At 35.4% G+C, this 23,913-nt stretch overlaps 1 protein-coding gene across 3 annotated transcripts in view; it reads left to right on the plus strand.

Annotated features, from left to right (window-relative positions):
• SEMA3E (semaphorin 3E) overlaps positions 1-23,913 on the plus strand; it is a 235,933-nt gene that overhangs the window by 126,732 nt on the left and 85,288 nt on the right. For all 3 annotated transcript variants that reach the window (XM_077863833.1, XM_077863836.1, XM_077863834.1), the window contains exon 2: positions 7,456-7,616. In XM_077863833.1, the coding sequence (XP_077719959.1) occupies positions 7,456-7,616 (161 nt within the window). The remainder of the gene's footprint in view (positions 1-7,455; positions 7,617-23,913) is intronic.

Consider the following 23,913-nt stretch of genomic DNA (forward strand, 5'->3'; position numbering starts at 1 on the left):
AGCTAAAATCACTCATATGATTTAAAGTGCTGGTTTGAAAACTAACAAGAGGAAAAAGTCTCAAGAGAGGGAAGCTTCTTGCATGAGTTTCTTTTGATTTAGTCTGTACCTTAAAATGTCCAATACATCTTGCAACTGTGTAGTAAATTAAGTAAAAACATTTTAATTTTCTCAAAAGAGATGCACGATGCGGAAAATGTCACCAGTTGACAAGTCAACAACATGAAAAATTCTATAGTTATTGGAAATAGTTTATAAAATACAAATTAAAGGAGTTTAAAATTGATATTAACCTGTATTTTCCTGTTGATGTTGCTGCCATTGAGTTTTTTGGATTAACACCAACTATTCAATGTTGGGAGAACTTTCCATTTTATCTTATTTATATCAGACTCTGTAAAAATGTTTTCGATTTCAGACTCATTGTAATCTCTTGATAGACTAGATATTTCTTAGTTGTTTCTGCAAGGAATTTTATCTAGAATAGGTGTTGGAGTCCTTGCTGGTAAGGAACAAGCTTTTAATAAGTTAGTCTTTTTGCTCATTGAGTCTGGAGACCAGAATGGAGGATGACTGAACTGTGTGATCAATGCTCCATCTTACATGCATTTTTCATGGCGAAGCTCTTCACTCAATTTCTCTTGTGCAAACTTTGGCACCAGCGATGACTGAACAACCCTAGTTGTGCGCCAAATCTCTTAAAACCTCTTTCTTTGTCTAGAAGATGGGGATGGTTGTAGGTCCTACTTCATGGACGTGCCACATGATTACAAGAGATAATAAATGCCAAGTGCTTAGACAGACATGACACATAACTACTCAATGGGTATTAACAGTTATTACCCCCCAGGGAGTCAGGGCTGAGAGGAACAATGTTGGGACATATGAGAAAATTTGGTTGCATAAAAGAAGCAGGCATTTCTCTAAACTTTCCTTTATGTTTAGGATGTAGTTTTGTTTTTAATAAAATAATACATGTTCACAGAAAAATTTTGATAACATAAAAGTGTCATGTTGGCCTCTACAAGAGTCCTAATAGCAATACCATGAACCTCATTTTTGCTGATTATTGTAATTTTTAAAAATATCCTTTAAAATGATATTTTCACATTTATTTCCTTATATAGTTAATGAAGTTAAATTTTGCACGTGAACTCGTTTTTTGCCATCTATTATGTCCTGTCTCTTTACAGAATAGAGGTGATCATTTTTCTTCTTTATTTAAATATTTTTCAGTGTACTGAAAGATTAATAATCTGTTTTTATATCTATGCTCTAACTAAATACTTTCCATTAAATTTTCCCCTAATAATTATGTTTCTGCTTCTTTCTTTAAATCTTGGAATTCCATAATTCATCAAACCTTACTGCTTCTTGTCTTATTAATTACTTTTATTTTTACAGTGCTCTTTTTATAAATGAAGCATGGTTTAATTCCTAGAAACTTCATATGCATGAGATAGACGAATATTTCCCTATCCCAAAAGAAAATAAAAATGGAAGTACTATTCGCTTTTCTGACAGTAAGGTTCATTTTCCACTTGAGTGAAGGACTTTAACAATTCAGTTATTATTAGGAAGGATAAAAACCCAAATTTTCATATTTGAAGATATTCTTCAAAAATTGGTAAAATTATATTGAACGTTTCTAAGCCACAGGTCAACTTATTCAGTCTATTGGAAATATAGATTATAACGAATTTGTTATTATACATTTGTTAATGAATAAAGACAGACTAGGTTTGTCTATGGCATTGGTGCATGTGCTTAATGATGACAGCTCTGAATTCCCCATAATTATAGGGACCATACCATTTACCACATGGCTTTTACATTTGACTGTGAGTGATTAATTGATCCCAAAGCATCCAGTCTACAGGAAACCAGCAATTTATGAATTGTGAACACTGGCTAAGTCAATTAAGTTATTTTCCTTGGGAATTTGAATCGAAAGATGCAAAAATTATTGTCGTATTGTGGTAGGATGGGAACTGGATGGTCATACAATTGGGGCTAATGCACATCTATTTGGTTTGAGCAAACAAATGAATAAACCCATTAGAATCAGTACATTGAAGCAGGGCATTAAGAAAAGCAAGAAGCCAATATACACCATTTCTCAATAAACAAATTACTTCTGCTCCTCCTGTTGGTTTTCCCCTCACTATGAGGCTTGGTTTTCCATCCTTGGATCTACATTACCCTGAGTTCTTTAATCTCTGTTCATCGAAATCACTAATGTCCTTACTAACACGGCCACCCATGGCCATAATGTCACTTTTGGTAGATTGTACTCTGATATGAATTCAGGTGGCTTGCATGGAGGCATATAATTACATGCAGAGGCATGGCTCTTGATACCTTTTTTTTTTTAAGTGATGTTGGGTGTCCATCATAGTTAGCCATTAAGAGGACCTCAGGAGAAGTTTCTCTTAGTCCTTGATACCAGGTGTATTAGTCAGGGTTCTCCAAAGAAACAGAACCAGTAAGAGATATGTATACAGTGGGGTATTGGCTTATGCAATTACAGAAGTTGAGAAGTCCTACAGTCTTATGTCTGCAAGGCAGAGAGTCAGAAAAGCTGGTCTGAGTCTGAAGGCATAAGAACCAGGGAGCTCATGATGTAAGTCTCAGTCTGAGGGCTGGCAAGAACCAGCTTAATTGGACAGGCAGGAAAAAATAAGTCATGAGTTCTTCCTTCTTCTACGTTTTGTTCTACACAGACCCGCAAAACATTGGATGATACCCGCCCATACTGCTTTAGTGGGTCTACCAATTAAATGCTCATCTCTGCCAGAAACACCTTAACAGATATACCCAGAAACAATGTTTAGCCAAATATTTAAGCAATCCTGATCCAGTCAAGTTGATACATAAAATTAGCCATCACACCAAGCAAAATTCCTAAGTGATCGATGCAGTTTTTCTGTTGTGTCATAGTGACTTTGACTTTGAAGTTTAGAAAGTCTGGGGCTAATTTTGGTATTCACTTTAACAATGTATAGGGATGTTAAAGAATGACTTTCAGTTAATAAAATTAATTCTGGACTATTCCATATTTTCCCCTTTATCTTGATAACCCTTGAAAACATAATGCCCCCCTCAGAATTATATATGTTAGTTCAATTGAATGTATAAGTTATTTCAGATCCTTTTTGGGAAGAGGCAAGCTAAATAAATAAGTGTAGAAAATTGGAGTTAGTATTGAAGCGTAAATATGTACAGCCTTTAAAACATGTTTCTATTGTAGAATGCTTCTGTGTCCATTATTCGAGATATATATTTAAAACACGGATTTTTCTTTTTAATGGATAGTTTTAACTTTTCCTGACTTGAAGTCAAGGATATTGGAGAATCACAGGGACAGTTTGGGTCTTAGAGAAAATTAAGGATCACAATCAGGATTTATGCCTGTGGAAATTGATTAGAAAAAAATAAACCATCAGATGGATACATTTTGGTCAGGATCATGATTCTGAAATAATGTATCTACCTACAAGCCCAAACTTCCTAGGAATCAGAGATTGGCACTATGGTGTTGAATGGTGATGGTCAAAGTAGAGAGTTGCAGAAGCAACTCAATATAGTTCTCCCATTTTGTGAAAATGTTTAAAGAAAACTATTGTCTGTTCATTGGGTCTTGAAACTTTAAAAAGATAAAGTGACTTCAGGAATTATTCTAGAAAGTGTCTTCTTAAGTGAAGTGAAATTTATTGGCTTACTGCCTAAGGCATGTATATGATATTCAGCTTAATGTATCCAAACAAATCTCGGCAGCAGTTTCCTCTGAGGCAATATAAATAAATCAAAATAAGATCCAAAGTTCCTTATTACTTAAAAAAAAGGTATTCTTAGACCCTATAATCATTGAAATATATGAAAAGCCATAAATGAATATTTTAACTACATCCCTTTAGACAAGCTTAAATATGGTACATGTGATATTTACACTTGCTTATTATACTCCTTCCATTTGTTAAACTTCCAAAACACAGACTTTATGCTGTACTTTGAAAGAATCTCTAAAATATCTGTGTGTTGAGTTTATTTTTTTACAATGTTTTTATGACCTCTGCTTTAGAAATGCAGTTTAGTCAAAGACAAAGAGTTTTGAATGTGGAGTAGTGATTAACATGTAAAGAAACCATCAACCAGTAAAGAGGCTAAGTGGCTGTTCAAGGTGACTCAGGTAATCAATGGCAAAGCTAAGACTTGAATGTGGCTCTTCAGATTCTCAGTCTGTAGGACTTTTTGTTATGATATACACATCTGTTGTACTTTAATTCTCATAGTTGTTTTGTAATTTGAGTGATTTTTCGTTATAACAATGTATGACTATGGGATGGTTATTTAATTTCTGGGCACCTGGGTTTCTCTATCAGTAAAATAAAGGACAGTGGTAATTTTTTTTAAGATGCAATTTATTTATTAGAGAGAGAGAAAGTGAGTGCAGGGGAAAGGGCAGAGGGGGAGGGAGAGGGACAGATCTTGACCTGGACCTAAATCAAGAGTGGAACTCTTAAGGGACTGAGCCACCCAGGTGCCCCAGGACAGTGGTAATTCACACTGTTACTCTGTGGCTATTCATTGTTGTGGGGAGGAAAAACAAGATAAATGTAAAGGCCATCAGAAATGAATATTTAAAGAATTTTGCATTTGTTGAACCCACATTTCAGTTTTTTCTCTTCACATTTTCTAAATGATTTCTCCATGGGAACATAAGTGTAGCTTTGTGATCTCATGGGATAGACTTGGCCACAGAGCTGGGCAGAGGGGTCGAATAAAAGGTGATATACCAGAATAAAATAAGATTGATGAGTCAGTAATCAGTCTCTCTTATTACAAAAAAATAGGAACTACCACCTTTAGGCTATTAGAATTATAGTAAGTATAGCAGAAATTGATAAGTCATAAAAACAAGTACCTGCTAGTGTCTGTCTCTCTTTGTGTGTACCCGGATGGTGAGGCCCTTCTGACCTCCCTGGGAAATAAGTAAGGTGATTGCTGGATGGAGTTGATGTGCAGAGTGCCTCCTTTACGGGTTGGGCTGCCTTTCATTTCAATTCAGACTTTTTAATATGGGCACAGACGATTCCACTATGGCAACACTTTAGAATATGCTCTCGTATTTTATTCCTTTCATCACTTCATCTTATTTTCCAGCAAACTTAATCATCCAAACTCTGGACCTTACTATGTTTGGTTTAGAGACCTGTTAATTCTAGATAATGTGTAACCATTCTTTTTTAATTGCATCCTTCACTGTACATAAAACTTGGAGAATTTTAGCAACCTATTGGAATAACTGGGGAACCTTTTCTGGAAGAGTCCATTTAGCAGCCCTAATAAAAAACCATATCATATGTAAAGACAAGGTGTAATGGCAGTCGACAGTGTGAATCCATATTTTTGTTATGGTATTGAATCCCTAAAGTGTGCATCTCTTGCTGTTGATGGATACCTAGCAAGGAAGGAAAACAATATGATTTGACCTTGACAAAATTTCTAAACGAGAAAAAACTTGTCTTCCAGGATTCAGAAACCCTAATCTCTCAAACTGGTTTCCCCCTCCCCAGATAAAGCACCTTATTACTCTTTGCGTATCTCGCTCAAAACTTGTTCTCCGATTTTCTATTTAGGGGAAGAGTCAAATGACTCAATATCATTAGTTTTACCTTTACTAGAGATACTTTGATTTTAGCAGTATTGCTTATTTTAAACTGAGGAGTTTTTAATGTGTTTTTTTTTTTTTCAATTTGAGTAGACTTGACACCCAATATTACATTAATTTCAGGTGTATTAAACTAAAGGCTTAAACTTAGCCCTGTTCCACAGAATCTTGGGCATCTACAGTTTCAGAGTAGAGATATAGACAGTGAATACATTTTTTAAAGATATCATTCATTCATTCATTCATTCATTCATTTGAGAGAGAAGAAGAGAGCAAGTGAGCAAGCATGAGCAGGGGGAAGGGCAGAGGAAGAAGCAGACTCTCTGCCAAGCAGGGAGCCTGGTTCGGGGCTTGATCCCAGGACCCCTGATTCCACAAGACCCCAAGATCATGACTGAAGCCAAAGGCAGATGCTTAACCATTACCACCCTGATGCCCCCAATACATTTTTAATAGAGAGGGAAAAGGTCTTTCACCTCCTCTCAGAGGCAGCGCGGGCACCTGCTGTATAGATTTGCTGCATTTCATGCCACTCTCTGGATTTAGTGTCTGGTCACCAGTATTCCCCATTCTCTGTCAGATACATCACGCTTTGACTTTTGGAAAATGAAGCCCTTCTAACTAGTCTGTATTTCCCAAGGGACCTCTTCAGGACCTTTTCAGCCTGCAGGTCTGGTAGCTGGGGCAGTATCTTCTTCCTCATCAGACTCATAGACACTCAAGCGACTCATAGGTCGCTTACCAAGCTCCAGTACTGAACTGCCATATGCAGTTAAATACCTTCAGCCACCAAACAGATATACGATATACACACGAGTGGTGAGTCAGATTGTGACTTCCTAAGATTATACATATATTAGTTGAAACAAATAATTTGTGATTCCTGCTGTAGGCACAAATACATAACATGATCCCAGATCCCAGTAGTAGAGATCCCACCAGTTTTGTCGGTTGTCCTGGCTGAATGAATGCTGTCATGTTTTATCCTATTGTATTAACAACCTGAGAGGTTCCAGACACGGACAATTGGATTTTGGATGTGACTTTCAAAACTGGTATCAAGTGGAGACATTTGTTTTGTGAGTTGGTCTTCATCTGCAATTAAATGGACACACTTTTAGAAGATTTTTTTTTGTAGATTTGGAATTTTTATTGTACACAGAGAAGTGAATATAAAATTCACAATAAAAAAATAAATAAAATAAAATTCACAGTAAAATGACTTTTCCCACAAAGCACTTTCCCACAATTAATCATGAAGGTTAATTCTTTCTGTATTTAAAAACATAGGATATTTAACTTACATATTGAATTGAAGTTTTTAGATTTACAAACTTATAAAGATTTTAATTTGTGCACACTGAAGTGTATTCTTAGTTACACTTGTTAAAAAATTCATTTTTAGTTTTTCTAATTTTAGCAAGATTAAATGCACATGATTTGATATAGGTACATATCATAAATAGGCTACTATAGTAAGTTTAGTTATCATCCATGACATCACATAGAAGTTTTTTTATTGTGATGAAAACTTTCAAGATACACTCTTTTAGCAGCTTTCACCTATACAATACACTATTGTTAATGCACTGCATATTTTTAATCTTTTGTATAATAAATTCTGAAGGCTTTATATTTATATTTATATTTATATTTATATTTATGATAAAATGAATGTTAACTACATAGTTCCAGTAGGTATGACGATAGAGCCAATATAAAAGTGTTAGGAAGGTATTTGTATTTTGCCTTTTGTTTAGCTAACATTTTCTTTTACATTTCAGAACTCTTGGACCTAAATCGAACATCAATCTTTCACAGCCCTTTTGGGTTTCTTGATCTCCATACAATGCTGCTGGATGAATATCAGGAGAGACTCTTTGTGGGAGGCAAGGATCTTGTATATTCTCTCAGCTTGGAACAAATCAGCAATGGCTATCGAGAGGTATGGAAGCATCAGACTGTGTCAGGAGGGAAAGAAAAGGGAAGAGGGAGTAATTTCTTGCATGGTGTTACTGGAATTGGTTTTTGATTATTGGCCATTTTAATATTCTGAGTGATTATTTTATTGAAAGAAATAAGATAGTCATTAAAAATGAAATAATTTTGAGAAAAGTTTATAAATGATCAAGAATGAACTTTTCTAGCACACTGCTGATCTCTGTATTCCTAGAGGGCTTTGGATTGGTGTGTTTGACATTGCTCTTTGCATGATGGCCCTCGTCACCACATCCATTGTCCTGAGACCTGGATTTGGAACATGTTTCTACCAGCAATCCCTCTAGGCTTTATAACTACAAAAAGCCCAGCCTAAAGAAATATGGATGTGTGACCTTGCTATAACTAACCCGTGATGTTCTATTGGTAGGATCACCAACTCAGGGGGATGTTCCTTAAATGTGGTGGATTAAAGTATATTAAAATAGGCAAGTGCCCAACATTTTAACCAAGGGTTGACCATGATGAGAAGATAGTACTTAGAGTCACTGCTTCTACAGGGTTAAGTTGAGCTAAATTTTTTTCAGACGCAAATCAACCCTAAACATGGAGAAATATTTAGACAATAGTATTTTTGGCATAAATGTATCTATTACATAATACATTTTCTTGACAACACACATTTATTTTTATGTTTGACAAAATGATCGATGTCCATATTTTTTAAGTCACAAAAAAATTTATGATAAAAAGCAGCACCTTTTCATCTCTGCCAGTTGCTAATCCCTACAGAAAATTATTTCAACTCTTTTGTTATTTCTTCTGATTCTTACCTCCATTTTTCTAAGTGACATTTGTATGCTATTCTTTCTTGATACCATTGATGTTAGACAATATCTGTTGACTTTCTATTAAGGAAAATGAGGATTTTAGTATTCTTTTCTTGCAGTACTATAGCTAAAATATCTCTGCAGTACATGGGAAGCCCCCAGGTATCCATCCCCTCATCGTCCCAATTTAGCTGTAGCATAATTTTTAGTTAAGTAGCAACCATTTACATTAGCGTAATTAGGAAAATAGATCACACTTCTTTTTATGCCCCCTCTGGGATTAAATACTAATCTCTTCTTTTTTCCTTTTGGCTTAGATTTTATATATTACTTTCCCTAATTTTTCAACAAACACCAAACTTTTACTATACTTCCTCTCCTCCTCTCAGTCTCCAGCAGTTCCAAGTTTTTGATTTTTAAACTAGAGATATCCTTTCTGGTTCTCTTACTATTCCACAGTTTAACTTCACCATTATCCTTGAGCATCCCCTCTACCACTCACTTGCAGTCTTCTTTATGAGTTTTTATGACCTTTTACTGAAATGTACCTTCTGGTTGCTTCTTGAAGATGGATACAAAGTAAAATCCTGAGTCTTTTATGTTTGAAAATATTATTATTCACTCTTTACATATAATTGATATGTATTAAATTCTGGAATGAAAATCATTTGCTTCAGAATTTTGAGGCTATTGCTCTATTGCTTAAAGACTTTCAGTGTAGCCAGTAAGAAGTTGATGCCTTTCTAATTTCAGTTTTGTATGTAATCTGTTTCCTGTCATCGTATCCCCGTTATCTTCACCCTCAAGTGCTTCTGTGTTTTAAATTTTTCTCAAATTTCTCTTAGAATTGATCTTTTCTCTTCTGTGTTAGGCCTTATATAGGAGACTTCATGGCCTTAAGTCTGGAAAATATTATTTTTAAAATGTTTCTTCTTTCCATTTACATCTTGATTCTCTTTCCCTCAATTTTGTGGCTTGTTTATTGTACTAACTTTGGACCACTTCTCCTGATTTCACCCATACCTATGCAATTCTTATTCTCAGAAGAACCATAGACTTCCAATTCCTGAGAATTTCTAAGGTTCTTTTTCATGAATCAGCTTGCTTATTGTCTCCCTTCACCTTGTAAGCATTTAGATTTCAGCTTTTCTAGTGTGCAAAGGCAGTCAGCACTTTTGATATGTCATAGAACTTCCAGAATGTTGCTGACGTTTCTTTGGCTTTTCAACTCAAATTTTGTTTTGTCCTTTTCGGATTACGTCCTTTATTATCATTTTAGTAGTTGCAAGAGGGAGCCGAAGCACATAGTCTTTCCTTTTTTACTTCATCTTTAATTATATTTTCTCAATAGGTCTTAAAGACACAATATCTCTTTATATATGTAACATATATATAGTATTTATATTGGACACACATATATACGTACATATACATGGCCTCTGAGATCATCTATGACCTCCTCCTTATAAATTCAATGGTTTTTCTTCTTTCTGTTTGGATCCTCTTTCCCCCACTAACTGTGATGTTTATCATATGGCTTTCTTCTTTTTTCTCTCAGTTAGGTTATCTGCATGCTCTGATTCTTTTTCTTTTCTTTTTTTGCTCTGATTTTCTGTGAAGGAATATCTAGGCTTGGGATCCTAAGTATCCAATCCATAGAACAATCTCTATTACGGACTGAATGTCCCCCAAATTCATATGTTTAAGCCCTAACCCCCAGTACTTCAAGTATGACTGTATTTGGAAATAAAGACCATTAAAGAAATGATGAAGTTAAAGTGAGGCCATTAGAGTGGGCCCTAATCCAGTCTGACTAGTGTCCTTATAAAAAGAAGAAATTTGATCACACAAAGAAACATCAGGGATGCGTGTCTACAAAAGAAATACCATGTGAGTATAGCTAGAAGGTAGCCATCCACAAGCCAAAGAGAGAAGCCTCAGAAAGAACCGATTTTGCCGACACCCTTGATCTTGGACTTGTAGCATCCAGAGCTATGATAAAACAAATATCTGCTGTTTATGCCACCCAGTCCATGGAATTTTGTTATACTACAGCTATAATAAACTAGTGAAATCCCTATATTAAAATTTTAAGTATGTGAATATGGAAAGATCCTCCAAGAGATGGGGCACCCAGAAGATTAAGAATCTTTGCGTTGGGCAGCCCCGGTGGCGCAGCGGTTTAGTGCCGCCTGCAGCCCAGGGCGTGATCGTGGAGACCCTGGATGGAGTCCCACATCGGGCTCTCTGCATGGAGCCTGCTTCTCCCTCTGCCTGTGTCTCTGCCTCTCTCTCTCTCTGCATCTCTACGAATAAATAAATAAATAATCTTTAAAAAAAAAAAGAATCTTTGCGTTAAGAAAGTGGTTTTTAAATTGGTATCTTTGGGTCAGGATCATATAACTCTCATGGAGTTGGTCCTCGGAATCCACATTTAGAGCAAGCTTTCTAGATGATTCTTATGTACACAAAATCTCCTAATGATTTTCCTCAGCTGTTGTTTCCTATGTGGAGCTAAGACCAGGAGGTATCAGCTTCCCACATTAATGTGATTCCCTTTTAGAGTAGAGGAAATTGAATCACCTACTTATTTTCCCTTTATTGTTTGGCCTAATTGTATCCTTAGGCCTGTAATACTGGAAAGACAGGCTTTGTAGAGGAAATGACCAGTGAAGACTCTATAAGGGTCCAGGAAAGTAGTAGGGTTGCATGAACTGCATCTTAGGGAGCTAAATAGAATAATCTGTGGCCATTGAAGCTTTAGGGTACCATCTCGCAAGGAGGTCAAGGAAAGTTAGCTACACAAATTACTAAATTTAATAACTTGGCTGCATTCAAGGGCAAATCCTCATTTTGTGGGGCCTGAAGTATATACAGTTTAGCAACCTCTTCGGGAAATATATTCATTCAAACATAAATTTCAAATTGCTCAGATCCTTCCTCAGGTCACAAAAGGGGCAAGTACCAGTAAGGAGTCCTGAGGCTTAAGCTTTATTGGCTCTGAGGTAACTTCACCTCACCTGCATTGTTTTTATGTTTTGTTTTGTACTTTCCCTTCCTATTTCCACAAAATGATTAGCAATGAAACTTCAAATTGAACTTTTGTGTTTGTTTTCAGTAACAGCAGAATTAAAGCTAGATCTACTCTACGCACCTTCTGTTTAAAGGAATGGACTTGAGAATGAAGGTGCCTTAGTGGTTTCCAAGCTCCAAAGATGCTGTGTGTCTGCCTCTGGGCCAGGCTTTCCTCACACCTTTTCTGGACCTTGCTCCCTCAATTTTTTACCTGTTATATTTTTAATCTCTCCTGCTTTGCTTTATCTATCTCTGGGTTTCTTAACCTACCAGTACTATTGGCATTACGAATAGGTCTAAGCTGGGGAAAGGGGTATCCTGTGCACTATAGCCTGTTTAGCTGTCCCTGGCTTCCATGGAATAGATGCCAGCTGAAGTCGCCCCTCAGTCATGCCAATCGAAAAATCTCCAGATATTACCAGACACGCCTTGGGAGGCAGAATTGCTGAGGTCAAATCACTGAGACTAGCCCATCATTCTATAACAGGATCCGGAGCCCACCATAGAACACCCCCCCTAAATATATATCCATGTGATACCAAATCCCTCTTAGATCCCTTAGATCAGGTACCTTGAGAGTAGCCAAAGCCCATTTTCTCTATTTTCTCACATTGTATTTATTTCTTAGCTTTTAATATCTTTTGAAATGTTATATTTGATGCACAAAATAATATGTAAAAAGAATAATGTAAACATGCTAGAAAGCATAATAATGAAATCAACACCAGTGAGTCCACCACTCAACTCAAGGAGAATATCACCAATCCCATTGTCGAGGCAGCTACTGTTTTCCCCTCTTCATGCCTCCTGCTCTATAGAAGTGATTACTACCCATATTTTATGTCTGTCTGTTTGTGTTTTTATTTTAAAACTTGTTATAATAAATGTTTTGAGTATTATTTCTTAGATTCAGTCATCTTCCTTGCAGTTAGAATCCTTTGTTGTGAAACTAGATTAGTGAATTAGGACCACAAATTAGATTTCTAGGTTCCAATCCTGCCTCTACACTTAGAACACTTGGCAAATTCCTTAACCCCTTTCTGCCTCTATTTCCTGATTTGTGAAAGGGGAAATGTTAGTCTTCTCTGAGGGCAAAAATGAGTTAATGGAAGTAAAGGACCAAGAAGTATGCATCGCACACATTAGAAGCTATGTATAAGCTCTTATTAGTCACTTTGACTGGGATGTAATACATTCCATCATATGAATATAGCACAGTTTACCCGTTACCTGTCAAAAGGACAGTTGGGTGGTACCCAGGATTTTGCTTTATTGATATTTCTGTGATTACTGTAGTAAGTATCTTCTACACATTCCTGCAGGAACGCCCCCAGGACATATATTCTGGCTGTTGCCTGTTACAGGTTAATTGCTGATGATGTTCACTTGTACAAGATAATGCTCTCCCAAGGCAGAAAGCAGTTACATAAAGTCCCACTCTCCAGCAGTGTCTAAGTTTCTGGTGATACACACATCTTCCAAACCCTTTCCTCTTGGTCTCTTTAATCCATATATTTTCAGCAGTCTTCCCTTGATTCATTTGTTTATCCCCACCCAAGACCTCAATGTCTTTGCAACTATAATAGCACTTTTGTTTTTGATTTTACTTTATTATTTTCATAACCCAAATTTTATTTCAGAAGCAGGGACATACACAATGTAAAAGATTAGAATATGCAGACCAAAAAATACCATACTAAAATATCAGACAGTGATAAGTCCTATGGAGAAAAATAATCCTGGTTAGGGAGGCAAGAGTAAAGGGGTTGCTATATTTGGTAGGGTGGTCAGAAAAAGATTTTCTGGGGAAGTGATATGTCACCTATACAAAATTCCCACTAGTCATGTTTCAAGGCTCAATAGCCAATTGTGGCGAATGGCTCCATAGTAGACTGTGGAGAGCTAGAGGATCACCAACAGAGTGTGTGGCTGAGATCGATTTCAAGGACCATACCATTGAAATATCAGAGGATAGAGCACCGGTTGGCTAGAGTGATAGGGGATGATTCATCCCTATGCAAAGAAAGACAGTAATCTTTCCACGGAGGAGTACCTGACAGAGGATGATGGTGGTTGATTACATGGAGGGGTAGCAGGTGGTATGGTTGTGATCACATGAGCTTCAAAGCAGCAAGGGTTTTATGTTTACTATTTGGTTTTAAATTTTTATTTGGTAGATGAATTTAGAGTGAAAAGTATTAGGAACGGGCCAGAAGAATCAATTAAAACATCTTTCTTAATGTGGGTTTAGAGTAAAAAAAGCCACTACCAGTAGATACCACTGGTAGAGAAACAACAGTTTCAGGGGACAAGCTGATTTTAATTAAAGCAGGAAGCTAAAGGAGCACTAGAAAAAGAAGTAGAAGTGACAGTGGATTTTGCTAAAGACAGAGTAGGCATTTGAGACTATTTAATGGAAGTGTTTGAAAAGTTTGGAAGGGCAGAGTCAGACTGGGAGCTGCATAGAACTTTATGGGGATAAGAGTCCAGCCATTGATTATTGATCTCCTTGGGTAAGGGAGTGTCACTGCTTCCCGTGGGGTGCACAGTCACCGCATAGAGATGTGTCACAATGGATTAGCCCTGATGATCTCTTCAGGGAAGATGACTAGTCTTAATTTTTAACTTTATTAGAAAATAGAAACCATCAAACAGGTGGATCCTTTCTCTCCTATCACCAAGTCCACTACTTCTGTGTGACTTTTCTACTGCCTTCCTTGTTAAAGTGGGGAGTGCTCTTTCTCCTTTCACAACATGCCATCCCTTCTACCCATGCTCTGTATCCTACCCTGTTGACTTTGCTTAAGGATTGGTTATCTTTTATACCTTATCATTTCCTCTTTCTATAAAATTAGCAACAAATATAATTTTGTTAGGGGTTCATAACCTTTCTTGTGTATCATGGATCTCTTAGGCAGTCTGGTCAAGTCTATGGACCTTTAAATGTATTAAATCATTATGTAGGGGACACCTGGGTGGCTCAGTCGGTTAAGCATCTGCCTTTGGCTCAGGTCATGATCTCAGGGTTCTGGGATCAAGCCCCATATTGGGCTCCCTGCTCTGCAGGGAGTATGCTTCTCCCTCTGCCCCTCCTCGTGCTCATGCTTGCACATGCTCTCTCTCTTTCTCTCTCTCTCTGAAATAAAATCTTTTAAAAAACCATTATGTAGGATTACTAAGTAAAATATTGGAAAAAGCCAGCAAATTATAAATATATTGAAATAAAGTTATCACACCACAAGAATAATAATTTGTAGTATGAAAGCATGTAGCTTCCTAATTTGAATATTAAGTAATAAGACCTAGCAACTGGTCTTTTCAGCACTGTAATTCCAAATTAATGATGAATGTTAATAATATTTTGAGATACCTGTAACAACCCTAAAGTAATATTAAGATATCTGTTATTTCTTGGAGCTCAGTTCATAAAGCATCCAACTCTTGGTTTCAGCTCAGGTCATAATCTCGGGATTGTGAGATTGAGCCTCATAACAGGCTTCAGGCTCAGTGGGGAGTTTGAGATTCTCTCTCTGCCCTTCGCCCCACTCGCACACGCTCTCTTTCTCTCAAATAAATAAATATTTAAAAAATAAAATATCTAGTATTTCTCTTGCTTATTAAACAATGGATATTAATACTACTGTAATTTATTTCTTACATTTACATGATAGAGGTGCTAAATTTCAATTGGAGATTATACAACTAAATAATGATGATTTTTTTTTCAATTGAAGCTGGTGCATTTCCTGAACTCAGGAAATCAGGCCATAGTTAACATGGTTAACATAGTTATTCTTGCTCTATAATTTTTATCTTACAAAACATTCTAAAATTTTTGAGTAAGAATAAAGTTTTCATTTTTGCAAAGTTAGAGATCCTTGTGATCTACTCGTATCTACCTTTTCAGTCTCGTCTACACTAATATATTGCTAACAGATCACTTCTATTTTCACTTTTTCCATCTTTATTGAGGTGTAATTGACACATGAGATTGTGTAGGTTTAAGGTGGATAACATGTTGATTTGATAAATTTATAAATTGCAAAAAGGCTACCACCTTAGTGTCAGCTAACATATCCATCATGTCACAGGGTTACAATTTCTTTTTTGTAGTGAGAACATTTGAGATTTACTGTCTTAGCACTTAACTTTTAGTATATAATACAGTATTAATCATCATCATCATGCTGCACATTAGGTCCCCAGGACTTACTCATCTTGTAACTGGGAGTTTGTACCCTTTGATTAACATCTTCCCATCTCTAGGGAAATCTGGGTGGCTCCATCAGTTAAGTGTCTGTCTTTGGCTCAGATCATGATCTTCAGGTCCTGGGTGGAGCCCCACCCACATCAGGTTCTCTGCTCAGCAAAGAGTCTGCTTCTCCTTCTCCCTCATTGTTCTCTCTCTCTTACTCTTTCTCAAATAAATAAATAAAATCTTTAAAAAAAAAATCTTCCCATCTCCATCTCCCCACCTCCCTTTCTGACTTACTTCACTTAGTATAATGCTTTCAGGGTTATCTATGTTGCTGCAAATGGCAGGATCTCCTTTTATATCACGACTGAATAATATTCACATCTTTATCCATTCATCCATTGACACTTAAGTTGGTTTTATTTCTTGACTATTGTAAATAATGCTACATGGGTGTGCAGATATCTCTTTGAGATTCTGTTTTGATTTCCATTGGATATACAAGTAGAAATGGAGTTGCTGGATCATATAGTCATTCTAGTTTTAATTTTTTGAGGAGTTTCCATGCCATTTTCCATAATGGCTATACCAGTTGACATTTCCTTCTCACTGCTACATCTTCCCTACATCTTCACCAACACTTATTTTTTTATTTTTTATAATAACCATTTTAACAGTTGTAACATGATATCTCAATGTGGTATGACGATGATAAGTGATGCTGAGCACCTCTATTTGCTCTTTAATATCCCCTTCTTGTTATACTCTCTCCTTCCCTGGACTAGCCTTCAAACATACCTACTTTTTTTTATAAGCCACTTCCTTTTCTTCTAAACTGGATTTAGAGAAGATTCTCCTAGCCCTTTCTTTATCTTTGGTCTGATTTTGATTCTCATATTGTATTAAAATTGGCTGTTTACTTGCCAGTCTAATTTATAAGATAGCTCCTTCAGATAGGTACTGTGTTATATTCGTGTTTGAAGTTGTAGACAAAGAACATAGACAATAAAAGAATGAAACTGTGTCTGTAGTGAATCCTGACATCATCCAATATGTTCTCTTCATTGTCTGCTCTCTTGCAATTCCCATTGTACTTATTGCCAGAACCACTGTGAAACTAATTATTCTCTAATTTCTTTTAGGTTAATTTTGTCTGCCTTCTACCCCCACCCTTACCCCCACCAACCACCTACCCACTTCCCCACTGGCAAACAAGGTAGGATCCTGTTTTATAAGTGTGGCAGTAGTTTTAGTTTGGCTGCCCATTAATAACACCTGAGGACGTTGTAAATAATATCTATGCTGTGATGCCCCACCCACAGACTGAAGTGGGGATTTTAAACCAGCCTCCAGATGATTGTTATGTTTATCTAGGATGGTGAAATACTGAAGCATTATGTGTCCCTGTAAACCTTAGGAAATACTGGTCCTATATGTGATGCCAAATAAATGTTTTATGTGTAATAATCAGAACTTTTATGATTATACACACACATAAGACTGCAATTTTGAAATAGATAAGAATTTACCATTTACCAGACTTACTGTACTATATTAGTCTTTTTAGAGACTGGTTTTATTTTATAAATTAATTATTTAATAGCATTTTCCAGACTATGTAATAATAGTCTTTTGCCATGAAATTCTGCTCTGTTGTATCTGTATTACATTCATAAAACACCTTTAACTCACACTCAGAAAAATCAATACAGGTGTTAAATCCTACTATTCACTGTGATAAATTCAATTTTATAATTCCATTTGTTCTACCTTATGTTTTTATTTTATGAGAACCTCACATCTGCCACAAGAGAGTAGTTTCTACAAATTGCTCTCTTCAAAGATCTCTAAAATCCACAAATAATGTGAGACCTCTTAAACTCTGATTTCATCCGCAACTTCCAGAGAATTTTTTTTTAAAACGTACTCTTTTCCTTTTTATTTTTCTCTAAAGCTTTTGGTGTAAAAAAAAAAATGGACTAAATTAGAGAAACCAGAATTTGAGTGAAAAAATTAAAACATCTTGAGAGTTTCTGGTCATACTATGACAAGATCAGGGAATTAGTATGAATAGAAAGTGTGTAAAGGGAAGGACAAATCATCTTGCCGGATACTTTTCACATGATTTCCTGTAGAAACAACCTGGATCTGTATCTCACTTTTAAAAAGCATCTGTTTATGATAAAATCCTATAGTTTCTAAGTTGCGATAGGGCTCTAAACATGGAAATTCAAGGCTATTCATGTTTAAATTGGCTTTTATTTTTCATCTGTTGAAAACATTCCTCATTAAATTTTCTTGTACTTACTGCTTGATTTTAAAACTATAGTTTGTATTGAGGAAGTGCTTCCAATCTATAATTTGAAAAGGAATGTATATGTTTCTACAAACACTTTCCACCCCAATTAATTTTTACTTCTTGTAAAGTCAAAATGTAGCCAGAAGAGATCATGACGGTTTAATATGTTATTATTAAATTCTCAGGTTAGCAGCTTTACACTCAGCAGAATTAAATCCTATTTTTACATGATGCATAGTTTTTTGAACTTTAATCACTGATATAATTTAATTGGATTTAGGTCTAAGAGGATTTAAATAAATACATGGAAAATTAATGGTAAGATATTTTTAGAGTTAATTCATAGAAAATTCTGATATATTAGAAATAAACTCGGGAAAGGAGGAAAAAAGAAATACCTATAAAACATACTGCCATTTTTTAACATTTAAAAGCCAACCCAGTATTTACACAATTATTTAGTAATTCAGTCTTTTTAAACAGGATTTAAAAGAACTTTTCATGTGACTTTAAAACATTTTAATAATGTGTATCCTTTCAAAATCATGAGTAATGATAATATTCATTAGTAAACTAAAACTGGTAATCAAAATAAAGATCCCTCTTGATACTACACAAGGGAAATTTTTTCACATAGCATCTAAGAATTATTGAAAACATTTTTGTACTATTTTTTTATATTCCATGAGAAAAATGTTATTTCCTTATTCATATTTATTACAATTTGTTTAAATTTACCATTAAGGAAATATTAGATATGGTGTATTTGTGTTTCTTTATTTACTGAAAGTGTGCCCTTACTTTTTCTGATCAATGTTTTATTTCTAGAATAAAGTTCAGCTGACCAATAGTTAATTTTTTTGAAAGTTAACAAAAATAGCCAACATATAAATTTTACTTCTTATTTCATTTTAACTGTTTTAATTCATAGATATTATAACACTGTTTGAAAAGTAGCAGAACATAATAGCAAAGAACAAAGAGTATGCAGCCAGCCTGTACGGACTCTAGTATCCAATCTCCCACTTATGAGATGAGTGATCCTGACCAATTGTTCCACATCCCTATGTCTCAGTTTTCTTATCTGTGAGAGAGAGGTGATCACAGTACTTAATTCACAGCTTTTATGAGAGGATTCATTAATTATTAAATGCCTAAGACATAGTCCCTAAATATTTGCTACCATGATTGTTGTCTAAACTAGACGTAGAATCAGTACACAATTCTTTTTTTTTAAATATTTTATTTATTTATTCATGAGAGACAAAGAGAAAGAGAGAGGCAGAGACACAGGTAGAGGGAGAAGCAAGCTCCATGCAGGGAGCCAGACGTGGGACTCGATCCAGGCTCTCCAGGATCACACACTGGGCTGAAGGTGGCGCTAAACTGCTGAGCCACCCAGGGATCCCCTCAGTACACAATTCTAATGTGCTGCTATAAGTAAGAAAAATAATCCTACATATTTTTAGGGCTTTACAACTGCATTTTAGAAATCTACATAGAGATATGAAGAATGAACAAATGAACAAAACAGTCTCTACCCTTAAATATTTGCAATATAATGGAGAAGATAGATAATGCACATTTGCCATTTATAGCACAACTAAATGAAACTGTAATAAATGTTTAAATCCAATGCTAAGTAAGCATATGAAAGCTGGGGGCTGCGGATTTCTGGAGGAGATATAATTTAAATTGGACTGTTAGGGGCATCTGAGTGGCTCATTGGCTGAGCATCTGCCTTTGGCTCAGATCGTGATCCCACATCAGGCTCCCCACAGGGAGCCTGCCTCTCCCTCTGCCTGTGTCTCTGTCTCTCTCTGTGTGTCTCTGTGAATAAAGAAATAAAATATTTTTAATTAATTAATTAGACTGTTAATGATATTCGGAATTTCAATTTGTACAGAGTAGTAGTGGGAACAGAGTGAATAAAGGAAAGAACAGAAATTTTAGAGCTGTTTAAAATAATAACTAATCTCCAAAGTAGATAGTTAAAGTGGGGGGATGTGAATGGTGGAAGGTAGGGTGCAGAGTAAAAGTTAAGAATGGAAATGTGGTTGGGACCAGATCCTGGAAATTTTTCCTGTACTTTTGAAACTTACTCTAGGCAATGCAGGAGCCAGTGGGGGATTCTGAATATGTGCATACCATCACTAGAATTGTAATTAGTACAGTTACCTTAGCAGTAGTATGTTGGATAAATAGAAGGTAGAGGAAAATAGAGGCATGAAGCCAGTAAGTAGCAGGTAGAATTTAAAACCAGGTCTGTCTGTCGAGAGGCCTGTGCTCTTTCCACAGCATCATACCATTGAGAAGCAGAGTACAGCTTTGGTGTGAACTTCACTTCTCCCAACTGGTCTTCACCATATACCATTAGCTCTGCCTTCTGTTATGCGGTGTTTCTTTCCCCTTGGTTCTTACTCCCTTAGCATGACCACATTTTACCTTACTAATGGTGAAGAACTAGTGAAGTAGTTAGTAGTTGGTGACAGGATAGAGAGAAACTACTGACTAGTATAAGGAGGAACTGTGTCCCACTTATGGTTACTTATGGCAAAGATTGAGAGCCCCACGGACTCCAGTATTAAACCGTGGTAAGTGATTAGTTTAGCTGTATTTACAGTCTTTACAGTCCCTTGTAATCTGTGTTGAGTTGAGCATTACTGAAATTTCCTGAAAAACAAATAAAAAATTTTCTCTGAAAGATAACAATACTAAGGCATAAAATTTTGAGGCATAATTTGTTTTGTTTTGTTTTGTTTTTACCATTCCCAAACAAATCAAAAGTTGGGGCACCTGGATAGCTCAGTGGTTGAGCATCTGCCTTTGGCTCAGGTCATGATCCCAGAGTCCTAGGATAGAGTCTCACATCGGGTCCCTGCAGGGAGCCTGCTTCTCCCTCTGCCTGTGTCTCTGCCTCTCTGTGTGTCACTCACGAATAAATAAAAATATTTTTTAAAAAAGGAAAAGAAAAGAAAAATAAATCAAAAGTAGATATATATTTATTTAAGCTATATTTTATGGCACTTCATAGACTATCCCATATTAGTAATAAACTTTAAATTTAGCATTATTCATACTTTTTCTCTAAGTTTCTAAATTTCAGGCTATTTTCCTAAAATTATTCTCACCACTCTTATTTTAAGCTAATAGTAAATTAGTTGATTTGAATTCTGTACATATAGTTCTCTTAGATACTTCTGTTTTTAAAAGTATTTACATTTTTCTCATTTATTCCACTTTATTACATCAAAAGTAAATGAAATTCTTATATTTTAGAATTTAATTTTTTTACTGAGTGGAAAAAGGCATTAAAGTATAATTCGCCTATAAATGGCAGATGGTATTTCACATTAATGTTAGCAGTTGAGTAAATTTCATCCATTAAAAAGGGCATGCATCAGGCCAATAATGTTCTTGTAGTAATAATATTGTTCTAGTTCAAATGCTTTGGAGTATAAACATTTCAAATACAAATCTTGTTTATAGTTCAAAAGATTATAATTCTGGCATATAAACTACTTGAATAATGACAGTCATTATAATTAAGTATAAAAGCATAAACACTAAAAATGATGTCGGGTTAAAGACTACCATTTATAAACCATTAGAACTCTTTTAATGTGTTACACTCAAAATATATTTTCTTTTCATGATATTTATAGGACACATAGTTAACATATACATTGATGGACACTGATACTGTGCATAGATGTAAAATGTAGAAAGAAAAAGTAAAATATAAATAAACATTTTTGTTAAAATAATAGAATGAGAAAGAGGATATATTAGATGAAATTATAATATTGTCTAAGGCAGTTAAATATATTCCATGAAGGGAGATTTACTGGATCATTTTATTTATTTATTTAAAAATGAAATCTTTTTTTAGAGAGCTAAATTGTCTCTTCTTCTTGGATTCGTTTTTACTTCCCTAAATCTCTGAGTTTCATAACATCTTGTAATAGTAAGTTGTTAAATCCTTAATTGTAACATAATTATGAGACTCAACAGGGAGCCCAGAAAAAATGCTTTGTAATTTAATTTTTATTTTATTTTATTTTCCTCCTTTGAGATGTGCAAGAGGAGTAAGTTGACCATTAATGTGCATTGGAACAATTAAATTGTAATATAGGAATATTGTGATGAAATGATGTGTATTTAACCTTTTGCTTTTAATTCCTTCTTGGAATAGAAAATTTGGAAATAGCATTACACCCTGTTGTTTAACTGCCTTTAAGAAATGTTTTTGGCAGAACAAATAGCTTAATTTGATGGGCTTTTGTTGATGATAAACTCTGGAGCAGAACCACAATACATCCTGATTTCCACAACAAATGAAGAAAATAATTTTTCTTACTATCTTGTCAGGATATTTGTGCATGATGGCTTTAAAATAACTCCATTTTCAGGAGCTATGTTATCTTTTCTCACATGAATGAACATTTGAATGCTATCCTGAGCCTGTTAAGTGTTATATATATATAAAAAAAAAAAAAAAACACCACAAAACTTGAGTAAATCTGTAATGACATTGTTTTGGAAAGAGTTCCTGTGTATTGGACTTCGTAGTGGTAAGTGTTCATAATTTAACCTTCTGCATCTCTCCCATCCTCTCAAAGTGATCTGGTCAAGATCCTTTTCCTCTGTTTTCAGAAATCCCACCAGTCTTTCAAAGTCTAGATTTTTGTTAACATCCTACAGAATTCCCTCTCTGATTAAACCCCAGATTGCTACTTGTCTCATTCCTTTGCCACTGGTTACAGCAATTTCATGCCAGTGAAGTTTATCTCTGAAATTTTACTGTGGATGGACTTTACAAAGAATGTTAAAAAGATGTAGTGATTGATAGAAGTCAATCAACAGACATTGAATAAGCAGTAACCACACTGAAGGCATTGTGCCAGGTTGGGTTGTGCATTGGTAGGGATACAGAAATAAGACATTGCCCTCCTCTCTATAACTTACAGATTAATATGAGACTTAAGTACACAAATTGTAATACAATCCTAATACAGAAAGTAAGAACAATATAGAGGATCAAAGGAGAAATAAATATTATTTATTTAAAAAGATATTAGGAAAGGTTTTATTGTGAAATACTTTATACAATATGCCTGGAGGAATGATTTTTTTCTTTTCTAGTGCAATTGAAATGATTCCACTTGCCACTAAAAACAATACAGATCCTGAAAATCTTGAGAAATGCCATTTATTGTATTCACTATGACAAAATATATTATGTTTCGTTGGTGGCATAACTGTAGAGAGTCTGAGATTTTGCCTCACTTGTAAGACAGCAAGTTAGCTGTCACCATGTCCTAGATGCTGCCAGAAGACATGAGACTCATGGGTCAGAAACAAAGAACTCTATTAGCCACAGCATTGCATGCAGCATGGCCATCATGTTTCCAGCAATTGCTTTGCCCTCAGAAGTCCCACAGGGGGTGATGCATAGCATCACCAGGTATGATGCTGCACACAGAGTGCGTATGTGTTATGCCTGATGAACCCAAGCTTAGGAAATATGAAATCTCACAAGGGGTACATTAGCAAACCTATTCAACCTTTGTCTGGAGGGAGACATTCTCTTTATTATCCTGGTCAGGAAGCTAGTCTTTCATTTCCCCTGGAGGGAAGTTCTATCTTTACCTTCAAGCCTGTTTGAAAAGATAATGTAGAACAAAACTGTCAAAAGGTGTGTAGAAATTCTGTAGAGAATTACCCCTTTAACAGTTATTCAACTAGTCCTAGAAATAATCATTATGAAGCAATCATTTGGGGGAATACATGGTGTAATGTGTTCAGGTTGTGTTACTGGTCTGGATACTATTTCAACATTGAAAAGCTGAACTTGATACATTTTTCTAAAGAATTGATTGAGTTATACTTTGAAATTGTGACA

The sequence above is a fragment of the Canis aureus genome, chromosome 21 (assembly GCF_053574225.1).
Source record: "Canis aureus isolate CA01 chromosome 21, VMU_Caureus_v.1.0, whole genome shotgun sequence".
NCBI classification, from domain to species: Eukaryota; Metazoa; Chordata; class Mammalia; order Carnivora; family Canidae; genus Canis; species Canis aureus.